The 26,699-nt window shown below is 50.5% G+C and overlaps 1 protein-coding gene across 1 annotated transcript; it reads left to right on the top strand.

Annotated features, from left to right (window-relative positions):
* On the top strand, positions 1-26,425 carry npas2 (neuronal PAS domain protein 2). Its single transcript, XM_056594927.1, has 21 exons — positions 1-342; positions 6,956-7,123; positions 7,511-7,567; positions 7,936-8,090; positions 9,037-9,128; positions 10,348-10,437; positions 10,876-10,996; positions 12,174-12,287; positions 13,022-13,140; positions 14,031-14,113; positions 14,938-15,044; positions 15,427-15,574; positions 16,825-16,909; positions 18,101-18,227; positions 18,500-18,597; positions 19,621-19,947; positions 21,245-21,406; positions 22,142-22,329; positions 22,779-22,871; positions 23,190-23,394; positions 24,119-26,425. Exons 2-21 carry the CDS (start codon positions 7,068-7,070, stop codon positions 24,323-24,325), a joined length of 2,634 nt encoding a protein of 877 aa, XP_056450902.1. The 5' UTR covers positions 1-342; positions 6,956-7,067; the 3' UTR covers positions 24,326-26,425.
* The last annotated feature ends 274 nt before the right edge of the window (positions 26,426-26,699 follow it).

The raw sequence follows: 26,699 nt of genomic DNA on the forward strand, positions 1-26,699 counted from the left end.
TCTGCCGGGGATGTCGTGTGGAGCTCCTGCCGGCTGACCTACTTTCTCCCCGGCCTCTCGCCGGTGTTTACAACCGAGCAAACACCCGGAGCTCTGCGAGGAGGACACCCGTCTTCTCGTTTATCTAGACTAAATCACAAGGGCTGTCCCCCTACAGAGCCGCTTCGGGGACACCGCTCCTCGGGTACCCCTAAAAGCACCCGTTTTACGGCTGGTTATGCAATGTGACGGCGCCGTGCTGGTGGATGGTGGAGCCCCGTCTGATGGAGACTATCAGCCGGAGTTGAGCCTGAGAGCCCGGGTCCGGCATGGAGGAGGTTCTGCTGAGGACTTGTTATTGAGGTACGTGCGGTCTGCCTGTGTTTTGTGTACCTCCCTCGGCTTGACGGTGAGGAGATGAGGCTGTCACCGGGTTTAGAGACGGGGAACATGAAGTTCTGGTGACAGAGTGGACTCATGTCGGACCTTGAGAGACCAAGTGAGTCGTGTTCCGGACCAATGTGGCTGAGTGGGGTGTTCTTGTACTACTGTGGTATTGTCGGAGTGTTAAGGTAGTAGTATTGAATGCAGAAAGCACTGAAGACATATGACACAGTGTCATGAGCCGGAGCCCACACAGTACCGCTGGCCGCGGTCCTTACAGGTTGTCCTAACCTATTTCTGAGGTTCATGATGTGTGCTCGCCGGTGACCTGCAGCTCTAGGCAGGGTTATAAACGGAGCAAAACAAAGCAGCGTGGAGTATTCCGGGCTCAAGTCTCAGGTTAAGGCTATTTGAGTCGAGCGGCAGGGTTTGAGTTTGAGGCGAGGATTTGTGGGACCGAGTTAACTGCTGGTGAGCTAAACTAAACGGTGTGTGAACGTGTGTTGATGTACTGTGTGTGTGTGTTTTTTTTTTACTGTGCATGTCAAAGGTAAAGGTGACAGAGTACATCTTCTGAGGGAGGGTCGCACAAGTTTGCTTTACACTTTACACTTACACTACTGTATTTAGGTGTGTGTGTGTGTGTGTGTGTGTGTGTGTGTGTGTGTGTGTGTGTGTGTGTGTGTGTGTGTGTGTGTGTCTGGTTGTGTGTCATAACATGTTTACCTAACAACCACATGAAAAATTACTTTTAAAGTATTCAGGGACATATGTATTTAGGCCTTATAGTGAGAACATCTAGATGATCATGTTATTATCTATTTATCAAGTTATCATATCACCAGTCTCTGCGATCAGCTGATGAGAACAAGGTATTGAATCCTCCGGTGTTTCCTGAAGATGTTCAACCGGTTTAATACTGATTCAACTCTACCATACTACAAGGTTTCCTGGGGAGTCTGACGGAGATGTCACTGTAGTGCCGACTTTAGAATCCACTCCTCACAGACCTTATACACCTGGTCGGATCTACAGGTGTTTAGCCTGGTCTCTCCTCCTGGTTCCATCTTAAAACGAATGAACTACAAGTCGCTTTTCACTACAAAAAGTATTGAGTCGTTCCGGTACTGAAACCAGTATTGTAAATTCCTCAGATACTGCCTAAAATGCAGCATCTTGTATCGCCAAGTACGCACGTCAATGCGCCTGTCCGATATCGTCACATGACTAGCTCCTTTACTACATAGGCAAAGAACTTCACTAACACTAATATTAGTATTTACAGTTCTAGATGCTGTATCGGTCGATACTCAAGTTCAGGAATTGGAATTGTTGTCAGGAAGGAAAAAGAAAATAAGAACATCTAAAAAATACATGAGAAATAACATTCCTTTTCTTCTTATTATTTTCCGTCACTGTGGTTTCATGTCTTTCATAAGACTTAAGACTACCAGGGAGTCATTTCTGGGTCTGTTGTGTAACGGAATATGTGCCACATTGGATTAGACCAGGCTGTGTGTATAAAACATGTTTCAGATTCCCCGTCTCCTTTCAGGGTGTGTGTCATTAGATCATGTGGTCAAGTAGGACGAATAAATAGTGTATGAAGACATGACTTTATCTAATGGCCATACAAAGATAATTATGATACTTGTGTAATAATTATTCATTATTATCATTATTTATGTAGGAATATGTCAACAACCTAAAACAAGACATAACTTTACAACATAACTAATAATATAACTTTGCTACGTACTCGGATTTGATCCTTTAGCCAACATTGTTAAAAAATATATTTTGGACGGCATCATTTGTTTAGTATTATTTTCAAAGAACGGCAGTAATACTCCGGCTCTTGGAAGCCCCTCATCAGAGCCTGGCCGGTCTTCTGTTGGCAGAGCATGTAATAAATATGTCTCCCCTCGTCTGCTTCATTAAGTGTGCTGGTCTGGATGGCAGGCACCTAGCCTTTAACCTCGGAAGACTTGGCCGTACACTTCAGCGTATAAATAAGGAACCATCTCTCATTTATTCTGTCTGCCTGTCTGCCTGTCTTCCTGCCTGCCTGCCTGTCTGCCTGTCTTCCTGTCTGTCCGTCTGTTTGCCTGCCTGTCTGTCTGGTTTACCTGTTCAAATACATGCATATGAAGACATCATGAAATAAAGAGAAACTGTACAAATATAGAGTTACATTACCGAGACACAGATGTAGAGATACAGATATACCGAGGTAGAGAGACGGAGGAGAAAATACATAAAAGAGATGCAGATATACAGGATAGAGGTACATGATAGAGAAAGATATGTATACAGGATAGAGGTACATGATAGAGAAAGATATGTACAGATACAGGATAGAGATACAGATGTGGAAACACAAATGTAGAGATACAAGATAGAGAAACATATGCAGAGATACAGGTGTAGAGATACAGGATAGAGATACCCATGTAGAGATACAGGATCGAGATACGGGTGAGGCTGGACCGGAGGTGTGCGGTGAGTAAATAAGAAGGTCAGAAGATAATCATTGACACACTTTTTACCTGCAATATGTTGAGTTGTTTCCAATAGGTTGAGTATAATAGTCTCTGTGTGTACGACATGAAGAACAGAACAGACCCTTGTCGGAGGATGTTGTTGGCAGCGCTGCATGACTTTCTAGAAGTAATCGGAGGGACGTTTCTGGAAGCCATGGTTTTATCAGGGTGTGAAATGCCTGGTGTTAATCTGGGGGCTCCACTGTCCAGTGCCCCCCAGTCTTCCATAGACTCTACCAGTGAATTTTCCCGGGCTGCCCACTAGGTGGTGCGAGGGAGTGGATTTTATCCGGATCACCCGAAGGGTGCTAGCATAAAAACGACTCTCAATGTTAATAAAATAATAGTCATTTAAAAAAGGAAAAAAAAAGAAAATCCTATATAAAAAAAAGGATGATTCTGATGGCTCTTAACCGTTATAAAAAAACTCTAAAACACACACACCTGTGACGGCATCACAATTAATTATGTGTATTAATGTGCCGCCAATTAATGCACCAGCAGATAAAGCTTCTCTGAAGTATTTCCATATTTCGATCGGTTAACGTGAACCCGGATCTCCCGAGCAGAGCTGCCGTTCAGGAAGAACCAGGATCCCAGGTTGGAATGATTACAGGCACTTCACACGGCCGGGAGAGCCAATCGGGGCAGTAAAACAACAGGTTACTGATTGGCCCCTTATTTGCTCAGAGACACATTAACGCGGCGCCTCTGAACTTGACCGCGTCCACGCGCGTGAACTTGGACCCGCTAGCTTCCTGTGTCCAGAGTTCAAGGGACTGGCTCTGGGTGGCTGCCGCTGCCCTGTGCCGCAGGGTGTAAACGTAGAGAGGCGTGGTGGCTGTCCAGCTCCATCCCAGTCCATCAGCGTTGGAGGGCCAGGTGTGAGGGGGTGGCCGGTGATCACAGATTGATCCATTGATCCAATTGTCAAATTATTGAGTGATGGAGTTTGTGATTAGAGACTGCATGAATCAAAAGACAAACCTCAACAAACCTTTGGGTTTTAAACTCAATCCCAGCGCGGTCACGTTCTGTGTGACAGAAAGGTTTGGTCCCTATTCATACCTTAATATCTGGTTAATATGTGCTCACTTGTGCTTCAAAGGGCAAGTGTATTCGACAGATGTTCCTACAAAGGTATTTTTTTGTTAGTTAATGTGTTACACGACACAAATGGCCGAGGGCGATGTAGACGTTCACCGAGTTCAGAGAGAGTTTGTGTAACCTTGCATTCCCCAACCTGAGAGGTCTGAAGAGCAAACTCTCATGAAGAGACTTTTGTATTTATGTACCCAGCCCTCATTTCATCTGGCATGAGACGACCCTTCAAACGTTGCTCCCAAAACAGTCTACAGTCTTTCAGTCATGCAAAACAAAATTCTTCACGCAGCATATATAATCAAGCCATGAGACTTTCCATTATTCAGTTATTTCACAGAAACGGCTGTTGTTTACACTCAAGGGAAGTTCTTAAAACCCTCAAATGAACTCTGATCTGCAGCCAATGCCTTTGTTCATGAGAGAAAGTAGAGGTCAAACCCTTCGCTTTCTAGATTATTTCGAAAATTTACTTCTGAAGAAATAGCTCTTACGGGCCCGGAAGAATGTCTTCACAGAATTCTGAAGACCAACGCTTGCAGCCTTCATTCATCAGACAGTCGGCTCCTCCTCCCAGTTCTCCCTCTGCATCAAACAGCCCAGCTCTGGGCTTCAGGTAAAATGTGTGGGATGAGATAAGGTCAACCTTAAGGATCCCATGATGTTGTACATCTGTCATTAGACAACCGTTCTCTTGAAGGGATGTTTAGCGATAACATTTGGGTGACTTTATGACAACAAAGTGATCTAATCATTCCCTCCAAGCAAACTTTGTAAAGGCACAGACGTATCTCTAACGAAGGTCCGAATTGCATCCCGTGTCGTCCTTGACTACAGTCACGCACTCACACAACAACTTTTCCACTGAACCCAGAGCAATAACCGCTGTGTGGAAACAATGGTTCTTGTATCTTTCCTAAACGACGCTGCCTGCATTCCCAACCAGGATTCAAAGTTTTAAACTTTAAGTTGGTGAGAGTTATGTTCACTGATGAAACCAACAAGGCCGTCTATATTTAAAGCTCTGGACGTCAGATGGACTCGAGCTCCTCTGGTCAGCAGATGGTGCTACCTCTGCCAAGTGGCTCGTCCCAGCTAGCTGCTGTTGTTCAGCGAGATATCATCACACATTATTATCATCATGATTATCATCGTTACACTTCTGTGTTCAAGTGCTACTGTTCAACCTCGGTGGTCCCGACCCCAGCTCCGCAGCCCGCAGAGGCGTCGCCTAGGCTACGAACCCCTCTCCTCCATGAAGGCAGCTTCATGTGTTAATTAGTACGGCTCATCTTCTTCACGTTAAAAACATCACCAGACGTCACTGTATCAGGGTCTATTGGGGACTTTTTGGCAGGCTGTGCTCAGAATCACTGACCTAGAACCAGTGAAGTGTGAATCAGTGTTAACTGCGGGGGCTGACAGATGTAATGCAGCACCTCCATGTGTGCCAGGTTTCTCTTGGTTCCTGAGGGGGTTTCTGATCTGAATGATATCTGATGATGTCAGGTTCTCTACTCCAAACCCTTGTGCTTTCAGTTCATGTTGTGATGTACTCCTCACTGGGTTATTTAATGAACATGCTCCTCTACTTTTTCCTTATCTTGTGCATATGGCTTTTTCTTGGCGTTACTATACGTATAGTACATATACTTGATTAATCATTGGGGCAATCGTTTGCAAAGAAAAAATTACATATATATAGAAAATAACATAAATATAACACACAAAAGAGTTAAGAGTAAGGGAATACATTTATAGAAACGTGCACAAAAACACAACCCAATCCAATATATTCCTCGAGGGTATGTATTGTGAGTCAAATACTGAATATAAAAATACAAGAATCTGTAGTAGATCCTACAGATAGGTCCGTCAGCATCTGTGTGACAGTGTCACGGTCATTCAGTCGTCACTCGATGAAGACAGCCAAAAGGAAATGAAGGCACAGGAACCAAGCTCAGGCGCCCAGAAGCAGAAGGCAGGAGAACTAATAATAAAACCTGTCTGTTATTGCTCTGGGTCACTGGGACGATGACGGGTTATTGTTTTGAGTCTCCCTCAATGGGGTCTGTCAAGAGAAAGGGGATGCATTTGATACAGTACAACCAAATACACATTGTCTCGTAGAGGAGAGTCTAGTGGGTGTCTAGGGTGTTGACTCCCTGCTGAGGGGGAGGTTAGGGGGGGGGGTCTGAATTCACTCAGTGTGTTGGATGTGAGTGTCTATAACGATGACATAGTAATTAGAGGCGTGGGACTCAGAACGATAAGAGACATGACCTGCGACCCCGTCATATCTGGACTACTCTTCGCAGGGAACTCATTTCTCGCGCAACGGGTTCCGCGTTCCCGTCAGCAGAACGTCAGCGGTTCACCTCCCCTCAGCGTGTAGCGACGCGCGGCGCGGGCGGCCGGCCACCTACGATCCGTCGCCTCCATCGCAGGAGAGACTGCGCTCCCCTGTTGTGTCCCGGGACGGGAAGGGAACCCCGCCCCGAGTCGTCTCATACGCTCTGCACAGACACAGTGCTGCTCCACTGTTTCTAGGTCACAGTCTCCTCCTCCTCCTCCTCCTCCTCCTCCCTCCTCCTCCTCCCTCTCCTCCCTCTCCTCCTCCTCCTCCTCCTCCTCCCTCTCCTCCTCCTCCTCCTCCTCCTCCTCCCTCTCCTCCTCCCCCTCCTCCTCCTCCTCCATCTCCTCCTCCCTCTCCTCCTCCCCCTCCTCCTCCCCCTCTCCTCCTCCTCCTCTTCCTCACCTCATTGTATCACACTATAGCAACACTCTGGTTCAGCCTATAGTTACATTTGCGTGAAAGGTGTTAAATGTTGGCATGTTTGCAAATGCCACAAGAATAATTTAACTGAATGGTTGTCACTTCTGTCACTTCTTCCTTCCCTCCCTCCCTCCCTCCCTCCTTCCTTCCTTCCTTCCTTCCCTCCCTCCAGACACCAGTGACAGGGTTTCCCGGCCAGGTTTCCAGGGGCAGTAGGTCCGGACTGGATGGGCGGCGGTCACACAGGCCAGCAGGGGGGCCGCGGCGGCCAGAGGGAGTGAGTGATGGACAGCCTGTCAGACTTCAGCGGACCCTGCGCCTCCAGTCGCAGGGAATGGGAGTGAGTAGAGCACGCCTGACGCTAGAGTATGTAAAGGGCAGTATATACTGTAGTATACTGTACAATAAAACATACACTCAGCGTCTAGTGACCATGGAAGTCACCAGGGAATGGGAGTGCGATTTAAATGATCGGACAGGCTTATTACAGGCATGTGACAGCCCCAGAGTATTTGATTTATTGATCGCTGCCCGGATGAATGAAAGAGAATTTTAACAAATATGAAAAAATTAACCGAACCATGACGTCCATGCTGTGACGCAGGTGATGTTCTTCTCTAAGGGTTCATGGTTAAAGATCTTTAGGTTTACGTGTACGTCTATAAATGACCACTGAGGGAACTAATTTCCAAGCAATCATTTTGTCCTGTTTTGTTCCGGCCTTCAGCACCAGCAGCTGTGTCGACGATTTACTGGAAGAAGATGAAAAGGACCGAGCAAAAAGGTACAGAAGCTGCTTTAACTGAGGAACTAGTTCTGTTGGACTGTCACACAAAGAGACTAAAACATGAACCGTTTATATATTTATATTCCTGTTGGCGGTTCCATCTTCTTTCCCTTTCATACATCGTTTGAGTTGGCCTTCAAGCTGGTCCCCACCACACCTTGTCTCTCCACCTTGTCTCTCCACCTTGTCTCTCCACCTTGTCTCTCCACCTCACCTTGTCTCTCCCCCTCACCTTGTCTCTCCACCTCACCGTGTCTCTCCACCTCCCCTGTTTTCTCCCCCTCACCTCGTGTCTCCCCCTCGTGTCTCCCCCTCCCCCGTGCTCCACCTCACCTGTGGTTCCTCTCTGTGGTTTGCGGGGACAGGGCGTCCCGGAACAAGTCGGAGAAGAAGCGGCGGGACCAGTTCAACGTGCTCATCAAGGAGCTGTGCACCATGCTGCAGGTCCAGGGCCTGCCCTGCAAGATGGACAAGTCCACCATCCTGCAGAGGACCATCGGCTTCCTGCAGAAGCAGAAAGGTGCCGTCGTGTCCGTCGTGTCTCCAGGGATCAGTCTGGAGGGGGGGTAGCGCAGTGGTTAGGGTGTTGGACTCCCAGCCGAGAGGTCCTTGGTGTAACTCCCAATGTCCTCGGTCTACCTGTAGGCCTTTTAGAGCTAGATGTCCCCTAACCCCTACCTGCTCCTTAACGACCTGTCTCTGTACTGTCTAACCCCTACCTGCTCCTTAATGACCTGTCTCTGTACTGTCTAACCCCTACCTGCTCCTTAATGACCTGTCTCTGTACTGTCTAACCCCTCCCTGATCCTTAATGACCCGTCTCTACTGTCTAACCCCTACCTGCTCCTTAATGACCTGTCTCTGTACTGTCTAACCCCTACCTGCTCCTTAACGACCTGTCTCTGTACTGTCTAACCCCTCCCTGATCCTTAATGACCTGTCTCTGTACTGTCTAACCCCTACCTGCTCCTTAATGACCTGTCTCTCTACTGTCTAACCCCTACCTGCTCCTTAATGACCTGTCTCTGTACTGTCTAACCCCTACCTGCTCCTTAACGACCTGTCTCTGTACTGTCTAACCCCTACCTGCGCTGGATGCTAGTTGCTTTAGTTAAAAGTGTCTGCTACGCTACATGACTAAATAGTTAGCGCCTAGAGAACGGTGTTGATGTTTGTTTTGAGGTTTGATCATCAGCGTTTATAATTAGTTCACTGCTGCTGGGTTAGATGGAGGAGTTAGCGTTTATATAAACCATACAAGTCTTAAGTTATTAGATAAACGTCTATACTGCCACTTGGCAGAAGCCCTTGTGTTAATTTAAAGGTTTCAGGGAGCCATTCCAAAGTCTTCCGGGGGAGTGTGGCGGCTAGCCCGGGCCGCTAATCCGTCTGATTCAACGTCTGGGGTTCAGTCTGAGCCGAGCGCAGGGCTGCTAACGGCTAACTGTTGGCCGTCTCTCCTCCAGACATGTCGGCCCAGAACGACGGCTGTGACGTGAGGCAGGACTGGAAGCCGTCCTTCCTGAGCAACGAGGAGTTCACTCAGCTCATGCTGGAGGTGAGTCCACACCGCCAAACTACGCTGGAGCTCAGCAGTGGTAGAGTAGGTCAGGAGAGGTTCAAACGAACTGCTACCTGATGACAGTGGAGGTGAGATGGTGAGATGGTGAGTAAGCCAAACTATTAAACTAAAAAAAGAAGTTTAGCAGTATAGGTCAACAGAGGTAGAAACTTACTGCTATCTGACCGTAGAGGTGAAATACTTGAGGGATAAGACAGAATATTACACTTATGTTGGAGGTTAGACCAACGGCTATCTGACAGTGAAGGTGAGATTCTTCAGCAGTAAGCCAGACTATTAAACCAGGGTTGAATGTAAGATCACTTCTGTAGGCCACCCAACCCTAGCCGCTAGCCTCTAGCCTCTAGCCTCTAGCCGCTAGTCTCCAGCCGCTAGCCACTAGCCTCTAGCCTCTAGCCGCTAGCCTCTAGCCTCTAACCACTAGCCTCTAGCCACTAGCCTCTAGCCACTAGCCTCTAGCCTCTAGCCTCTAGCCGCTAGCCTCTAGCCTCTAGCCTCTAGCCGCTAGCCTCTAGCATCCAGCCGCTAGCCTCTAGCCACTAGCCACTAGCCACTAGCCTCTAGCCGCTAGGCACTAGCCTCTAGCCGCTAGCCACTAGCCTCTAGCCGCTAGCCTCTAGCCTCTAGCCTCTAGCCTCTAGCCACTTGCCGCTAGCCGCTAGCCTCTAGCCTCTAGCCGCTTGCCTCGGTCCGTCACTGGTTCAACTTATTTTACACTTTTGCCAATTGGGCACGGCACTGTTTTGAACAGGACCTTTATCACAACTTTTGAACCTCTGACATCATCGTACCATTAAAAAAAAAACATCAAATATCAAATGCTATGGTCAACGATCTCCTGCGACCCGGTATGCATGTCAGACCCACAGGCTCGTCAACGCTGGGTAGCAATGTGGAGGAACCAGCCATAGTGAGCAGGATTTTGAAAGCATCCAACCGGAAACCCCTCAGCCCTCCGTCGAGGGATTTCCATCTACAATGCACCAGCACATATCAATAGCGATGTCAACGACTCCTGTGACCCCGTCTGCAGATCAGACCCACAGGCTGGTCAAAGCTAGGCCTAGGCCATTTAGATACACAACAAACAGACACGGCACACCATCGATCCGACCGTCAGACAACAAGCAGGGACCGCTCCGCGACCCGGAACTCTCACCACGCTGCCGCTGACCTCGGTCATGTTTGGTTCCAGGCTTTGGATGGCTTCCTGGTTGCCCTGACGACGGACGGAAATATCATCTACGTGTCAGACAGCGTCTCCTCTCTGATTGGACACCTACCGGTAAGACATCCTCACGACAACAACGATAATATGTAATCGCTACATTGGCTGCCACACTCCACCTGGGGGACTAGGCTCCTCCAGAGGACACAGAGTGGTGGGGTTGGAAAACCGGTTTATTGTAGATGATGCATGACCTGGTGCTCCATGTTGCCATGCAGGAGATCTCTCTCCAGTGTGTGCAGTGATGGCTGCTTCAACCTGTGGCACATTGATTGCTCAATGTGCAACAGGTGTGCAGCCACACCCAACCCAAACTCAAATCAGAGTCCAATCAGCCTGAGACGGGCCAGGTGAGGCTGCCTAAGCCAGCCATCGTCCACACACACTCCCACACGTGGTTCTCAGAACATTGAGACCCTCACCCCTAGCCGGTTCCTCCTGGTGGACCAGAACATTGAGACCCTAACCCCAGTGTGTTCTTCCTGCTGGTCTCAGCCTGACATGGTGGACCAGAACATCCTGAACTTCCTGCCGGAGCGCGAGCACAGCGACGTCTACAAGCTGCTGTCCTCCCACATGCTGAGCTCCGACCCCGCCAGCTCGGACTTCCTCGACAGTGAGTGCCCCGCCCTGTTGCCATGCCGACCTCTCTCCTCCGGCACCAACCCCCCCCCCCCCCCCCTTCCCTCCATCCCTCCCTGTCCCCAAGAACCAGTGATTTGATTTAGTTTTCTACCTATGCCGGACTTCTTTATCGTTGTAGTGTCAGAGATGGTGCTTTACTCATCCCATTCAGAGAAGAATTCATTCAGTTCAAATGTCAAACTCATTCAAATTGATTCAATTTAAATGTTAAACTCCATTTTATTCATTCAATTTAAATGTCAAATCCATTTAAATCATTACATTTAAATGTCAAATTCACATCAATTAATGACATTTCATTTAAAAGCTTTTACTTTGTATTCCCCCGCCGACATCATGAATCAGTCTCAATAATTAGCCTGCCACAGAACTTCTGTGAAACACGCGTTGGCTCTCTGTCAGAGAGACAGCGTCTCCCCGGTGGACGTGTTAACCTCCTCACCTCACTCTTACTCTAACGGACTCTTCTGACCGTTTTAACGTCTCCCTGTGTTAATATGATCCCACTCTATTGGATTACCCGTCACCACGCGGCGTTGGGAAACACTTTAGCTAATAATAGGCAGCTAGCCCGCTGGTGCTGCTATAGTTAGGGGGACGGGCGGCTAATCATGGCGTGTTGCCACGGTAACCTTGAGTGATGCCCCGGGGCAAAGGGCTCCAGCCTCTGACCTTAATCCTGGACCGATCCACCAGGGTTAAGTCACGGCGCTGAAGATGAGGAGTGCTTCCGTGTTCTAATGACTATCTCCTCCTCCTCCTCCTCTTGCTCCTCCCCCTCTTCCTCCCCTCACCTCATTCCCTCACCTGCTCCTCTTCCACCACCTCCTCATCCCTTTCTCCTCCTCTTCCTCTTTCTCCTCCTCCTCCCCTCGCTTCCTCCTCCCCGCTCCTCTTCCACCACCAACTCCTTCCTTCTGTTTCTCCTCCTACTCCTCCACCTCCTCCTCCTCCTGCTCCTCCTCCTCCTCCTCCTCCTCCTCTTCCTCCCCTCTCCTCCTCCATCCCCCCCTCTCCTCCTTCCCTCACCTGCTCTTCTTCCACCTCCTCCTCCTCCTCTTCCTCCTCTCTCCTCCTCCCGACTCCTCTTCCTCCCCGCTCCTCTTCCTCCCCCGTCCTCCTCCTCCTCTTCCCCCCTCCTCCTCCAGGTGAGTCTCATGTGGAGTTCTGCTGTCACCTGGCGAGAGGCAACATGGACCTGAAGGAGCCTCCGGTCTACGAGTACGTCAAGTTCATAGGAGACTTCAAGTTCCACAACAATGGTAAATATTCAGTCATTCACTGTGCAGAACACCTGGTATCACTAGACCTAGCTTAGGACCAGAGTAGAACACCTTGTAACACTAGTCCTAGCATAGGACCAGAGTGGTACACCTGGTAACACTAGACCTAGCTTAGTACCAGAGTAGTACACCTGGTAACACCAGACCTAGCTTAGTACCAGACTTAGTACACCTTGTGTCACTAAGCCAATGGATTTATTCTACCTAGTTGACCAGAATAAGTATAAATTAAATTATACCTATCTCCATTTTTTGCGGCTACCATGTCCATCTCAATGTCCCTCTAACAACGTTTCACTGTGAGGTGCTGAAGCTGCCAGTAATAATAATAATAATAATACAATAATTGAATTCATCTAGTGCTTTTCAAGTCCCCAAAGCGCTTTACAGTGAAGGGGGGGACCTCACTAACCAACACCCACTTGGGTGATGCACGGCAGCTAATCTGCGCCAGAACGCTCACCACACACCAGCGAGAGTTAGGGAATTAATGAGTCAGCCAATTATACCGAGGGGATGATGAGGGGGCCGGATTGAATGAGCCTGGTCGGGCAGTTTTAGCCAGGACACCGGGGGATCCCCTACTCTTTGCGATGAGTGCCCTGGAATCTTTTATGACCTAAGTAGAAGGTCTAGTGGAGGCCTCAGTGCCCCCTGCTGTGCCCACCTGAAGGTGTCCTGAAGGTGTCCTGAAGGTGTCCTGTCGTCCCCAGTGCCTACGTCCTCCTGTAACGGCCTGGAGCTGGCCTTACCCAGAACCCTCCAGTCCTCCCTGGAGGAGCAGCTGTGCCTCATCGCCACGGTGCGCCTGGTCACCCCTCAGTTCCTCAAGGTGAGGAACTGGTTCCTACAACAGGTCTCCTAGCTCCTACAACAGGTCTCCTGGTTCATACAACAGGTCTCCTAGCTCCTACAACAGGTCTCCTAGTTCCTACAACAGGTCTCCTGGTTCCTACAACAGGTCTCCTGGTTCCTACAACAGGTCTCCTAGTTCCTACAACAGGTCTCCTGGTTCCTACAACAGGTCTTCTAGTTCCTACAACAAGTCCCCTGGTTCCTACAACAGGTCTCCTGGTTCCTACAACAGGTCTCCTAGTTCCTACAACAGGTCTCCTGGTTCATACAACAGGTCTCCTAGTTCCTACAACAGGTCTCCTAGTTCCTACAACAGGTCTCCTAGTTCCTACAACAGGTCTCCTGGTTCCTACAACAGGTCTCCTAGTTCCTACAACAGGTCTCCTGGTTCCTACAACAGGCTTCCTAGTTCCTACAACAGGTCTCCTGGTTCCTACAACAGGTCTCCTAATTCCTACAACAGGTCTCCTGGTTCCTACAACATCTGTGCACCGTGGCTCAAGCAATGTGTCGCTGGTTTTATGCAACGTTTGCGCGTTTTGTCTAAAACCTTCATGACCGCTCAGATCATCATTAGATAATTTTTAACTTGTTGGCAGAGTTTGGCTGGAACAGGGTTTAATTACTTACCCTTTAATCTAGTTAAGGCTTTTAGATAGTAATCGTTTACAAACATCCATGGCCAGATGTTCCCAACCTTTCTTCTAAATGAGTTCCCCCACGGCGAGCAGCAGTCGATCGGTGCTCCTGGCTCTCCAGCTCAGGTCACTGGGTTTGACCGCTCAATTCTTTCCTAGGTTTCAACTTTGACCTCTGACCGGCTGGTTCCTAATCAGCTGGAGTTACAATCTGTCTCTCTGTTTTCAGGATCTGTGCAACGTCCAAGACCCCTGCGACGAGTTCACGTCCAGACACAGTTTGGAGTGGAAGTTCCTGTTCCTGGATCACAGGTGGGGATCAAGCTGGATTTAGTTTTTACGCAGAACTAGAACATGCAGAAGCACACCACACGCAGGTGGTGACACACTGGGCCCCGGTGTCTCACCTTCAGTGACCCCGTCCGAGTGTTGGACCGCTGGGTCTCTGTGCCGGGGCATCCGTGGTTCTGCGTCTGTCATTCTGAGAGCAGTAATCAACATACGTTCGGCAAAAGTCACTCATCAAACACATCTTCTGGTCTTCTTAATATTAATATTACAAGCACGATCCGCACGTAACCGACGGCGACGGCTACAGCGTGACGTACGGGCGGGGGGGGGGGGGGGGGGGGGGGGGGGGGGGGGGGGGGAATAGATACTCAGACTACCAACTGCTTGCACAACAAGCACCGCTGAGAGAGCATTCATATCCAGTTCACAACCTCCTCGACGCACAGAAACAAACAATCCTCTCGACAGCTTATCCATCGCTGATCAAAGCACAGGACGGTTGCCATGGTACCCAGGATACGCCGATACGCAGATATCTGTGTGGATGTTCTGTCCTGAGGACAGAGTTCAGAGGGCAGAGCCAAGCAGAAGACGGAGTTAAGATTCAACGTACCTAATCAATGTACGAAATGATGCAAGGACCGCAGGCTTCTGTTACCGGGAAAATATCTTCCTTAAAAACAATACTTTTGGTTGTTTGTAAGATTGTTTGCTTTTCAAACAATTACAATATTTTAATAATGTTACCCTCTGCTGATGACTCCTCTGGGGGTGTGTGTGTGTGTGTGTGTGTGTGTGTGTGTGTGTGTGTGTGTGTGTGTGTGTGTGTGTGCGTGTGCGCGCAGAGCGTCTCCCATCATCGGCTACCTCCCCTTCGAGGTGTTGGGGACGTCAGGCTACGACTACTACCACGTGGACGACCTGGAGCTCATAGCCCAGTGTCACAAGCACCGTGAGACCTCACCCACTCGCTCACTCACTCATTCACTTACTCACAATACAGGCTCACACACTCACAATACACGCTCAAGCACCGTGAGACTCACTCAATCTATCACTCACCAACTCACCCACATACTCACTCACTCACTCACTCACTCACTCACTCACTCACTCACTCACTCACACTCACAATACACACGCTCATAGCCCCGTGTCAAAAACACTGTGAGACGCACACACACACACACACACACACACACACACACACACACACACACACACACACACACACACACACACACACTCATAGCCCCGTGTCAAAAACACCTCACATACACTCACAAACACCCCCCCCCCCCCCCCTGTACCTGACCCCCCCCCCCCTCCCTCAGTCATGCAGTTGGGGAAGGGGAAGTCGTGCTACTACCGCTTCCTGACCAAAGGCCAGCAGTGGATCTGGCTGCAGACGCAGTACTACATCACCTACCACCAGTGGAACTCCAAGCCCGAGTTCATCGTCTGCACGCACACCGTCGTCAGGTGGGCGCTCTCCGTCAGGGTCAGGGGTCAGGGGTCAGGGGTCAGGGGTCAGCGGGAGTCCTTCAGGGTGTTGAGGGGTCGAGAGGTCATCGGGGTCAGCGTCGCTGGCTTTAGGGGTTTAGTCCTTAGTTGGAGTTGGGAGTTTTTAGTAGATAGTGATCGAAAGCGATGGATCAATAGAAACAGGGATACGTCCCATCAACTTCTGAATTTACAATCAATGACTACAAAAACATCCGATAAATAAATCCAAAGCTGTTAGGTATACCATAAGGGGAACTTTTAGTACGATAATCTTCAGGGGAAAAAATGCTAAGATGATGGATCATAATAATCGACCCTCTAGCTGGTCACCATCCAGTACAGTCTTTGTAGAATATCTCTGAAGGCCAACATAACCAGTCAAAGCTACTGATGCGCAGGTACTGACGCTGTTATTTGTTGAGTCATAGTGTAGAACCCAGCAGAGCAACCGGCTCTCTTGCTCACTAGCTTGAAAAACAAAATGCCAGACGTCAGGAGAAGTTGACAGAGGGTCTAGCTTCTCCGTCGGGTGAGCCTCGGCTGATTGGCTGACAGGCGTCACATGTTTCCGCTGATTGGCGTCGGGGTCAATCACTCATCAGTCAGCTGATCAGGGTCAGGATGCGAGCGTCCAATCACACGCAGAGCCAAAGCGACGGGTGGCTGTCGTTCGTTAATCACTTCGCATCTCGCCGATGTATCATAACCTAGCAACGGTGTACCAGTTGCTTGTCAACAAAGCCGCGGGGAGCCAGGAAGACATTACCCATGTTCGCTCTCTAAATTAACCGAATGTTGTGGACAGCTAGAGAAATTAATCTTTACCAATCGCAACAGACAAACCTTAACTGGTTATCATTGTTACTTAGCGCACTGCTGGTCCAAAATGTTCATTGAAATTCCCGCTACGATTGACATCGTCAATCGTCCAACATCTTGATGTGTGTGTTAAGAGAGGCAGCCTAACAGACACCATAGAGGCAGCTCTGCTCACCGATCACAAAGATTAAAAATAAACAGTGTGTAACCAAAACATGTTGACAAAGGAGGGGTTCCTGAGTCATCCTCACACTCGTAGGAGCGACCATCTGTCTGGCTCCTCCCCATCTGTCCCTCTGTGGCACGGCGGAGCTGACGAGAGTGTGTTGTGTGTGTTGTGTGTGTTGTGTGTGCTGTGCGTGCTGTGTGTGCTGTGCGTGCTGTGTGTGTTGTGTGTGTGGGGGCAGCTACGCGGAGGTGCGGGCGGAGAGGAGGCGAGCCATTGGTCTGGAGGAGATGTCCCCCGTGGAGCTGGCCCCCTCCTCTGTGAAGGTAGGGACCTGTGAACCATGAGAACAGATCTGAAGGAGGAGAGAACCACACTCTGTTCTGAACTCCGGTTGCAAAAAGCTTCTTCTCATCTCTCCTCCTTTTATCCTCTCCGACACTCGTGTCCCTTTCTCCTGTTTTGTCTCTTCCGTTCTCCTCTCCTCAACTCTAAATGTTCTCCTCTCTCCTCTCCCCTGATGTTTCTCCTCTCATTATCATCTCCTCTACTCCCTCTTATCTTCTCCTCCTCATTCTTTCCTCTCATCTCCTGTATCATTTCTCCTCTTTCATCCCCCCTGTTGTCTCTCCTCTCCATCTCACCTCCTCCCTTTCATCGTTTCTTCTCCTCCTCCTCCTCCTCCTGCTGCTGCTCCTCCTCCTCCTCCTCCTCCTCCTCCTCCTGCTGCTGCTCCTCCTCCTCCTCCTCCTCCTCCTGCTGCTGCTGCTGCTGCTGCTGCTCCTCCTCCTCCTCCTCCTCCTCCTCCTCCTGCTGCTGCTGCTCCTCCTCCTCCTCCTCCTCCTGCTGCTGCTCCTCCTCCTCCTCCTCCTCCTGCTTCTGCTGCTCCTCCTCCTCCTCCTCCTCCTGCTGCTGCTCCTGCTCCTGCTCCTCCTCCTCCTCCTCCTCCGCCTCCTCCTCCTCCTCCTCCGCCTCCCCCTCCTCCTCCTCCTCCTCCTCCTCCTCCCCCTCCTCCTGCTTCTGCTGCTCCTCCTCCTCCTCCTCCTCCTGCTCCTCCTCCTCCCCCTCCTCCCCCTCCTGCTCCTCCTCCTCCTCCTCCTCCCCCTCCTCCTCCTCCACCTCCTCCTCCGCCTCCCCCTCCTCCTCCTCCTCCTGCTCCTCCTCCTCCTCCTCCCCCTCCTGCTCCTCCTCCTCCTCCGCCTCCTCCTCCTCCTCCCCCTCCTCCTCCTCCTCCTCCTGCTCCTCCTCCTCCCCCTCCTCCCCCTCCTGCTCCTCCTCCTCCTCCTCCTCCTCCACCTCCTCCTCCGCCTCCCCCTCCTCCTCCTCCTCCTCCCCCTCCTCCCCCTCCTGCTCCTCCTCCTCCTCCTCCTCCCCCTCCTCCTCCTCCTCCTCCTCCTCCTCCTGCTCCTCCTCCTCCTCCTCCTCCTCCTCCTCCTCCGCCTCCCCCTCCTCCTCCTCCTCCTGCTCCTCCTCCTCCTCCGCCTCCTCCTCCTCCTCCTCCTCCTCCTCCACCCTAGGCCCAGGAGCTGTACCTGGACTTCTGCTCCACCCTGGACCCTCCGAAGGAGCGTACCAGTGCGCCCCGGTCCGTCTCCTCCCGCGGCTCCAGGAAGTCCTCCCACCTGGGGCTGTCCGACTCCGCCTGTGAGTCACAAGATCCAGGGGTCACCTGATCCAGGGGTCAGCTGATCCAGGGGTCACATGGCCGAGGACCACCCGGCTCTAAACCCACATCTGAATTTCTATTTCCTTGTCTCTTGACTGAAGTTTGGAGTTTAACAATGGAATGATATTGATGTTGTTCAGCCCTAGCTCAAAAGCTGGTCGACTAATAGAATCATACTCTTATTTTAATTATACACAACCCTTAATGAACCAGCTTGTGTGTCTAACGAGCTAACATGTCCCTGCTGCAGCCGCCAACTCGTACACAGAGCCCTGTACACCGTCGTGGCAGTCCACATCCATCGGGACGGATAACTCCACCGCCAGGCTGCAGCCCGGTGGCTCCAAGGTCCGTACCAACGCCGGCTTTATGGTTCAGGGGACGCAGCTCTGTTGTTAATGCCCTCGTAGACGTTGGCTCAGACGGAGCTCCTTTGAACCCCAGCTCAGCCTCCGTCCCCTGCCTCACTGTGTCCCCGCGATGTCGTGATATCCAGAGTGTGTTTGTTGAGATTCTATGTCCCCACAATAGAATGGTTCCAGAGTGCGTTTGTTGAATTTCTGTGTCCCCACAACGTCTCCGTTACCCAGAGTGTGTTTTGGTTCTGTGTCCCCACAACGTCTCCGTTACCCAGGGTGTGTTTTGGTTCTGTGTCCCCACAAGGCGCCGCTATTGTGTTCCCTGACTTCCTCAGCGAGTCAAGGAGTAGATTTATGATCACCTTGCTAAGTCAAAAGAGAAATATAATTGAAAGACCAATCCATTCACCGAGTTGGATGATAGGATCAGTTTGGAAAACGTTACTTTAGCACAGAATAGCCACCATTGCCAAGTGTGAAAGTGCTGGATAATAATACACAGTCCCGGACAAAATCCTCGATGTTAAGACGATACCAGACGGCAGATCATACACAGTTCTGTGGCTGCTATTCCCATGGCAAACATATCGGCAGTTTGGAACCGCTTACCGTTCCAACCAGGATGCCAGACCGGCCGACAGTAAACATCTGTCGTTAGACATCTGATATTCTGCCTCGCTAACAGGCTCTAACAGCAATTTTGTCTGACCGTTGAAACTAAATCAAAGGATTTAGCTCTGTTACAATTTCCTGCAGCTGCAGAAATGCAAAAGGATGTTGTCATGGTTTATAATCCTACTTATAAACTCTTCAGTTCAGCTTCCTTCCAATCAAGTTATGTTTTCAGTTCAAATCCGGCTCTAAAATGAATGTCTATGATTCCGATATCCTTGTTTTCTTTATACAATGTAAAGCACATCACAGACTTAATACAAAGCTCACTCACTTGATAAAGTCGACTTAATTAGTTGATTGATTGATAATCATGCATGTGTTAACTCTTTGTTAACAGCAGCAGCAACCACCGCAAGAACAACATCAACAACCACAACCACAAACACAACCACCACAACAACAACCTCAACCACCACAACAACATCAACAACAACAGCCACAACAACATCAGCATCCCAGACCACCAGCGCAGCAGGTGCAGCAGGTGCAGCAGCCCCTGCTGTACCAGCAGCAGCTCCCCCTGGTGGCGCAGCCTCAGCTGGGCATGATGAACCACCTGAAGGAGCAGCTGGAGGAGAGGACCCGGATCCTGCAGGCGGACATCAAGACCCAGCAGCAGGAGCTCCACGACATCAAGGAGAAGCTACAGCTAGCCAACTTCCAGGTAACGCCATACGACCGCATGCTCACACACACAGGTAGCACGGCAGGGCTCGCTTCTGCTAGATTACCTCCAGCTGACTCAACTCCAGCATGATAACCTGGAGGTGGTGCTCAACTAAAGCATGTCAACCTCCAGCTTAGTCAACTGACAGCTAGCTAACCTCCAGGAAACACGCCATGACCGCCTGCTCACACACAGGTAGCGCTGCAGGGCTCGCTACAGCATGCTTACCTCCAACTGACTCAACTAAAGCTAGCTAACCTCCAAATAGTGCTCTGCTACTTCAGTTCCCTGTGTTTCCTTAACATAACGTGAGACGTCATTCATAAGCATCAACATTTTCGGACGACAGTTGTAGCTACACCTCAAGCCACTAGAGGTTGTTAATGGGAAACTCAAACGCGGCTGGTTTATGTCAAAGAATATAACAGAAAAGCCAGAATGTCACAAAACAACAGATGGATTAGACTTACTTGAAATGTTTCCAAAAGTCAGTACAGTATAGAGCATCTTATACACCACCCGACAGCACCACCAAGAGGCCAAAATATGCAGCTTAAGCCATCTGTAGCTCAGAGATTTATCTTTTGCTACCATTTAGCCAGTTAGCAGACGCTAAACCCTGACCCTTATCAAAGCGGCCTACAGTGAATGTGTTGAGATACATTCCATGAAGAGATAGGATTAGATAAGAACAACTTTAGCAGCTGACATTAATGTAATGCAACACATGATCACATGTACACATGATCATGTCTGTTGCTATCCTAATGCAACAGGTATCCCATCACAAATGATGGGATACCTGTTGCATCAGGATAGTGACACAACTGTGGCTTCAGTTCCTAATTTCTCACCAAAAATACGAAACTGAACAGAATAAGGAAAAAACCAAACCAGGTTTCACTATGTATCTTAAATCCTTGGTGATAGTGGTCTATGGTCATAGGCAGAAACATGGTCAAACTATGCTCTTAGACAGACCATGATCAAACTATGGTCATAGACAGACACAGGGTCAAACTAGTTATTGACAGGGTCATGGTCGCACTATAGTCATCTGAATAGTTTCTTTCTTTGGCAGCAAAACAAACTGCAGCTATGAAAGGAAATTAATTTATATTCGGTTGCTTTTCAATGTGCATCTGCCTGTCTGTCTGCCTGCCTGCCTTCCTGTCTGCCTGCCTTCCTGTCTGCTTGTCTGTCTGTCTGACTGTCTGCCTGCCTTTCCGTCTGCCTGCCTGTGTGCCTTTCCGTCTGCCTGCCTGTCGGTCTGCCTCTCTGCCTGTCTTGGTAGATGTTTTTACAGCCACCTATCCACACTGACTTTGGCCAGGTCCCGACCCCCCAGCCGCAGCGATCCGGGCGACCCCTGGCCCAGGGGTCAGGGGTCATACGTCAGAACTCCGGCCCGCCAGCCAAGCAGCAGGCCTGCCATGCCCCCTCGGCCAACCCCCTGGTGAGGGAACCCCCACACCCCACACTCAGCCCCTGTATCCCCTCTCACTAGGGTACCAGGTAGAACAGTTAGATACAGAACCACCCCTGGGGTACCAGGTAGAGAACCAGCACTAGGTTACCAGGTAGAGAACCAGCACTAGGGTACCAGGTAGAGAACCAGCACTAGGGTACCAGGTAGAATAGTTAGATACAGAACCACCCCTAGGGTACCAGGTAGAGAACCAGCACTAGGGTACCAGGTAGAGAACCAGCACTAGGGTACCAGGTAGAGAACCAGCACTAGGGTACCAGGTAGAGAACCAGCACTAGGGTACCAGGTAGGTAGAGAACCACCACTAGGGTACCAGGTAGGTAGAGAACCACCACTAGGGTACCAGGTAGAGAACCAGCACCAGGGTACCAGGTAAATAGAGAACCACCGCTAGGGTACAAGGTCTCTGACCCTGGTCCTGGTCTCTGACCCTGGTCCTGGTTCCTGGTCTCTGACACTGGTCCTGGTCTCTGACCCTGGTCCCTGGTCTCTGACCCTGGTCCTGGTGTCTGACCCTGGTCCTGGTGTCTGACCCTGGTCCTGGTCCCTGGTCTCTGACTCTGGTCCTGGTCTCTGACCCTGGTCCTGGTCTCTGGTACTGGTCCTGGTCTCTGACCCTGGTCCTGGTCCTGGTCTCTGACCCTGGTCTCTGGTCTCTGACCCTGGTCCTGGTCTCTGACCCTGGTCCTGGTGTGCCCCCAGCAGGTGCACCAGAGGCTGGTCCGGCGGGGCCCGGTGCGGACGCTGAGCCTCCCGGTGCAGGGCAGCAGCAGCCTGGGCCTGCCGCTCTACACCAACCCCATGATGTTCTCCTCCGGCGCCCGGCCGCTGCAGGACGCGCGCCACGCCCACCTGGACCCCGCCGACTTCAGCCAGGACGGACAGCTACGGTGAGACCGCACCACCTGACTGCTTTGGTTCAAGAGGGTAGGGCTTCACAGACCCCGTCTTATACGACCCACTGTGAGGCCAAATTCATCCAGAGTTCCTCACAGTGAGTCAGAGACCGGTCATTAAGGAGCAGGTAAGGGTTGGACCTGTCTCTGTACTGTCTAACCCCTACCTGCTCCTTAATGACCTGTCTCTGTACTGTCTAACCCCTACCTGCTCCATAATGACCTGTCTGTGTACTGTCTAACCCCTACCTGCTCCTTAATGACCTGTCTCTGGACTGTCTAACCCCTACCTGCTCCTTAATGACCTGTCTCTACTGTCTAACCCCTACCTGCCCCTTAATGACCCGTCTCTGTACTGTCTAACCCCTACCTGCTCCTTAATGACCTGTCTCTGTATTGTGAGAGCTGGGTAAAGGGGGTGCTAATGTCCATGTCCTTTGCAGCATGCTGCTGAACCAGCCCATGCAGACTCTGGTCCCCAACAACAGTGTGACCCCCCAGACCTCCCAGTGTAACCCCGGACTCTCTCAGACCAAGTGAGTACCTCTCTCTCTCTTATTTTTTTCTTTGTTTAACTTTTGTGTCTCTTACTAAATTTGACTCTTAACACTTTCGTTGAACCATCGCTACGAAGGAGTGACTTATCATCACTTCTTGTTCTTTAGTCAACCTCAGATGACCATCGCCTTGTGATGATTCTCTGTACCCAGAATGACCATGTTATACCGCTGTTGATCCTAAGACACCTCGACCTCTGACCCTAACCTGACCTCTTGACCTCCAGGTACACGTGGAGCAGCAGCTGATCCTAGAACACCTTAACCTCTGTCCCTAACCTGACCTCTGACCTCCAGGTACACGGTGGAGCAGCAGCTGATGGGCCAGTCCTTCACCATGCAGCAGGTCAACTGCAACGCCGTGCTGGTCCCCTCCCCCGTCTTCACCTCGCCCTTCGTCATCCCCCACAACAGCTTCATCACCCACCAGCCACAGGCCGCCTACCAGCAGCCTACCCAGCATGCACCGCTCCAGCTGCAGCAGCCCCAGCAGTTCTTTCAGGTCTGAGGTCCCATCAAACTTTATTGATAACATACTTCTTTACAAAACAGCAGAATAACAGGCTGCCCAACGGAGACAAACAACACGAATGCACAACATGAACACGACACGAATGAACACACGAATACAGAATGACTATACAACATGAGCACAACAAGAATACGGAATGAATGCACAACATGAGCACGACACGAATATGAATCACGACACAAACACGGACTGGGTTAAACATGGTGAGTCAGAGATACTCAGAGGCGGACAAGAGAGTACAACAGTGTTGTTTGGATGGCTGGACTAGCAGTAGTTTACAGCTACTGACAAGACTTTTTTGGATGTTGGAATTCACTATTGTGACTCTGTCCTATATCTGATATATGAACAGAGTCCTGACTCTACTGTCCTATCTGATATGAACAGAGTGACTCTACTGTTCTATATCTGATATGAACAGAGTCCTGGCTCTACTGTCCTATATCTGATAGAGTGACTCTGCTGTCCTATATCTGATGTGAACAGAGTCCTGGCTCTACTGTCCTATATCTGATATAAACAGTGACTCGTCCTTTATCGGATATAAACAGTGACTCTGCTGTCCTATATCTGATATAAACAGAGTGACTCTGCTGTCCTATATCTGATATGAACAGAGTCCTGGCTCTACTGTCCTATATCTCATAGAGTGACTCTGCTGAGTCCTGACTCCTCCTCCTCCTACGTCCTCCAGATGCAGACTCAGGGTCTGCTGCACAGCGGCTCCACGCCAGCCTTCCTGCACGCCACCAACATACCGCAGCAAAGCACCCTGGGATACATTCAGCAGCAGCCGCAACAGCAACAACAACAACAACAACAACAGAGACTGCAGCAGCAGCAGCACTCCCAGAACCTGCCGGGCGGCGTCTCGGACTTCCAGAACATGCTGACGCGGTAGCTCCACCTCCCCCGGGCGGAGGGGCGACGACCAGACGCCGGGCGGCCTGAGGCGGCGTTGGGGACGAGGAGGAAGCCGAGTCCCGCTGGACGTGTGAACCGAGGCCCTGCGGTCTTCACTGAGGTCTTCAGAAGAGAGCTGGACCTGAGCTGGACCCGACTGAGGGGGGTCGCTCGCGGCCACAAGGAGGCGCCTCATGTTGGCACGGAGCTGGCCGTTCGGATCCGGGCTGTTTTTCTGCGCTGGCGTTGGAGATAAGAGACAAGGGAGGAGGAGGAGGAGGGGCTGTAGCTCCCTGGACCACAGTCTGTCGGACTGAAGAGCCAAGTCGTTGCTATGGGGTCCGTTGCTAGGAGACTGTTGCCAGGGGCCCTCAGTAAGGTTGATGGGGCCCCGTCGTTTGCGGCCCTTTGCTAGGGGGCCCTCATCAGGGCTGCAAGAAGCCCGTCACTAGGGGCCGTGTTTTTAGGTGGGGTCACAATGGGCTGTTGCTAGGCGGGGTCACTAGTGGCTGTTGCTAGGGGCCTTGGTTGCATCCATTCATCCGTTGGCGACCGTCATACAGGAAGAGAAGATGAGCTGGTGTCCTCCCCGCCCCCAGAAGAGCTGTAACTGGGGTTCTCTGTGTTCCTTTGCCTTGTTCGTACTGTTAGTGTCCGGTTCCCCCACCCCAGCACTTAGATCCAAGATGGCCGAAGGGCGAATGAGTCCTATTGCCGCCGCCCTCCTCTTCCTATAAAACTAGAATACAGCTCTTAACTCTGTTCATGAGCTCTGATGGGTCCCACACTGGTGGTCTGACAACCCCCCTCTTCTGCCTTATCACTCCACTCTGTAGCACTGGTGTTTCATAGCAGGACCAACCAATAGAGTTCAAGCACTCGATTCTCACCGTTGGAGTTGAGACCCCGATCTGGGACTGAAGGGGGGTGTGGGGGGGTCTTGAGTAGTGATGGAGGGTACCAGCAGATGTGCCTTGCCCAGCCGTGGTTTCTCCCTGCTTAGGGTGGGAGGGGGGGTGTGTGACCATGGCTGTAAACCCTGCTCAGGTCCTGGAAAACACAGTAGACCCGTTGTGTTTTCAGGGCCCGGCCCTTTGTCTCACGCCACTCAGAGGCAGAAACTTAGGCCCAATCCCAATTCTAACCCTTACTTTCCCTTTACCCCTTCACCTTAACCTTTCAAAACAAGGGGGAGAGGTAAGGGGATGGGTAAGGGGTAGAAATGGGATTGGGCCTTAAGTTTGTCTTGGGCAAACGATCGATGGAAACTTCTATAAGGATACACGTCCCCCATTACAGAAAGAATATCAGCATCATTTATCCCTGAGGATAACCAGACTCTTGCAACATTACTTCTGGGATTTATGATCGAGGGGTTGATGCATCGACAGGACGTGGTTTTGATACGACAGCGAGAAGGAACTAACAGCCAGAGGGAAAAGATAGCAAGATTGACTCCACATATATTGGAGGAGAGTAGCCCTTAACAGATTATAGCTACTAACAGAATGTTTTTTACTTCAAGAACGACGAGAATACGACCGGCCACACTTTCCCATCGCTCAACGCTGAGGGAACCAAAACGATCGGCTGTCTGATGCAATGCAAGTGAGAGCTGTGGAGTTTGAAGACGTCTGAGGAGAAGGTCGGCGTGTCGGACGTACGTTCTGACACTTCTCTCAGGGGGATTCTGGACGCGGCCCTCTTCCTCTTAGTTTCATCCATTTTATTTTGTTCGGTTCTTGTGTGTGTTGCCGCTGCCAATCTCCCATCCACTCCAAACCAGCCATATTTATACATTGTTAAAGGTTGGGTATGGGATTTGCGAAACGCCAGCAGATTTTGAAAACACACAACTCAAATGGTCCTACCCCCCGTCCTTCAACGCTGACTCTGACTCCGCCCATTCCAAGTACAAGGACGCGCAATCATGCACGAGCGCGAACACAGATGCGCGAGAGCGAGCCAGGCTAGCTAGGTTGGAGTTTATGGTTGTCTTCTAGTGCTAGGTCCAAATGTGGATTAGCTAGTTAGCTATAGCTCCAGTAGCTACCTCAGGATAACAACAAACAGAAGCTTTCTCTGGGTCACGAGCTTTGAGTACGTGCACGAAGGGGTTGGGGGCGGGGGAGGGGGAGTGCAGTGCGACCGTTTGATTGAGGTACTTGCTGTCCAATGCCACTCGGTGGTTCTGGAAATCATTGGCTGGAGTTTTTCGAGCCCTGCCCGTTCCACAGATGATTAACTTGTTTAATTTTAATGTCAGTACTTCTAACTCAGTGGCTGTAAGTGGGTTACGATAAGGATTTCAAGTAATTTTAGCAAAAATTGCCAAAATAGAGAATTCCATACCCAACCTTTAATATTTATAT

This window comes from Gadus chalcogrammus, chromosome 7 (assembly GCF_026213295.1).
Source record: "Gadus chalcogrammus isolate NIFS_2021 chromosome 7, NIFS_Gcha_1.0, whole genome shotgun sequence".
In the NCBI taxonomy this organism is placed as follows: domain Eukaryota; kingdom Metazoa; phylum Chordata; class Actinopteri; order Gadiformes; family Gadidae; genus Gadus; species Gadus chalcogrammus.

Bases quoted from the DNA above. Each gene is read 5' to 3' on its own strand.
- npas2 (XM_056594927.1), top strand. From the start codon at position 7,068: ATGGACAGCCTGTCAGACTTCAGCGGACCCTGCGCCTCCAGTCGCAGG. The intron at 19,948-21,244 runs GTAACGCCATAC...CTGTCTTGGTAG, and splicing joins TACAGCTAGCCAACTTCCAG to ATGTTTTTACAGCCACCTAT. The intron at 21,407-22,141 runs GTGAGGGAACCC...GTGTGCCCCCAG, and splicing joins CCCCCTCGGCCAACCCCCTG to CAGGTGCACCAGAGGCTGGT.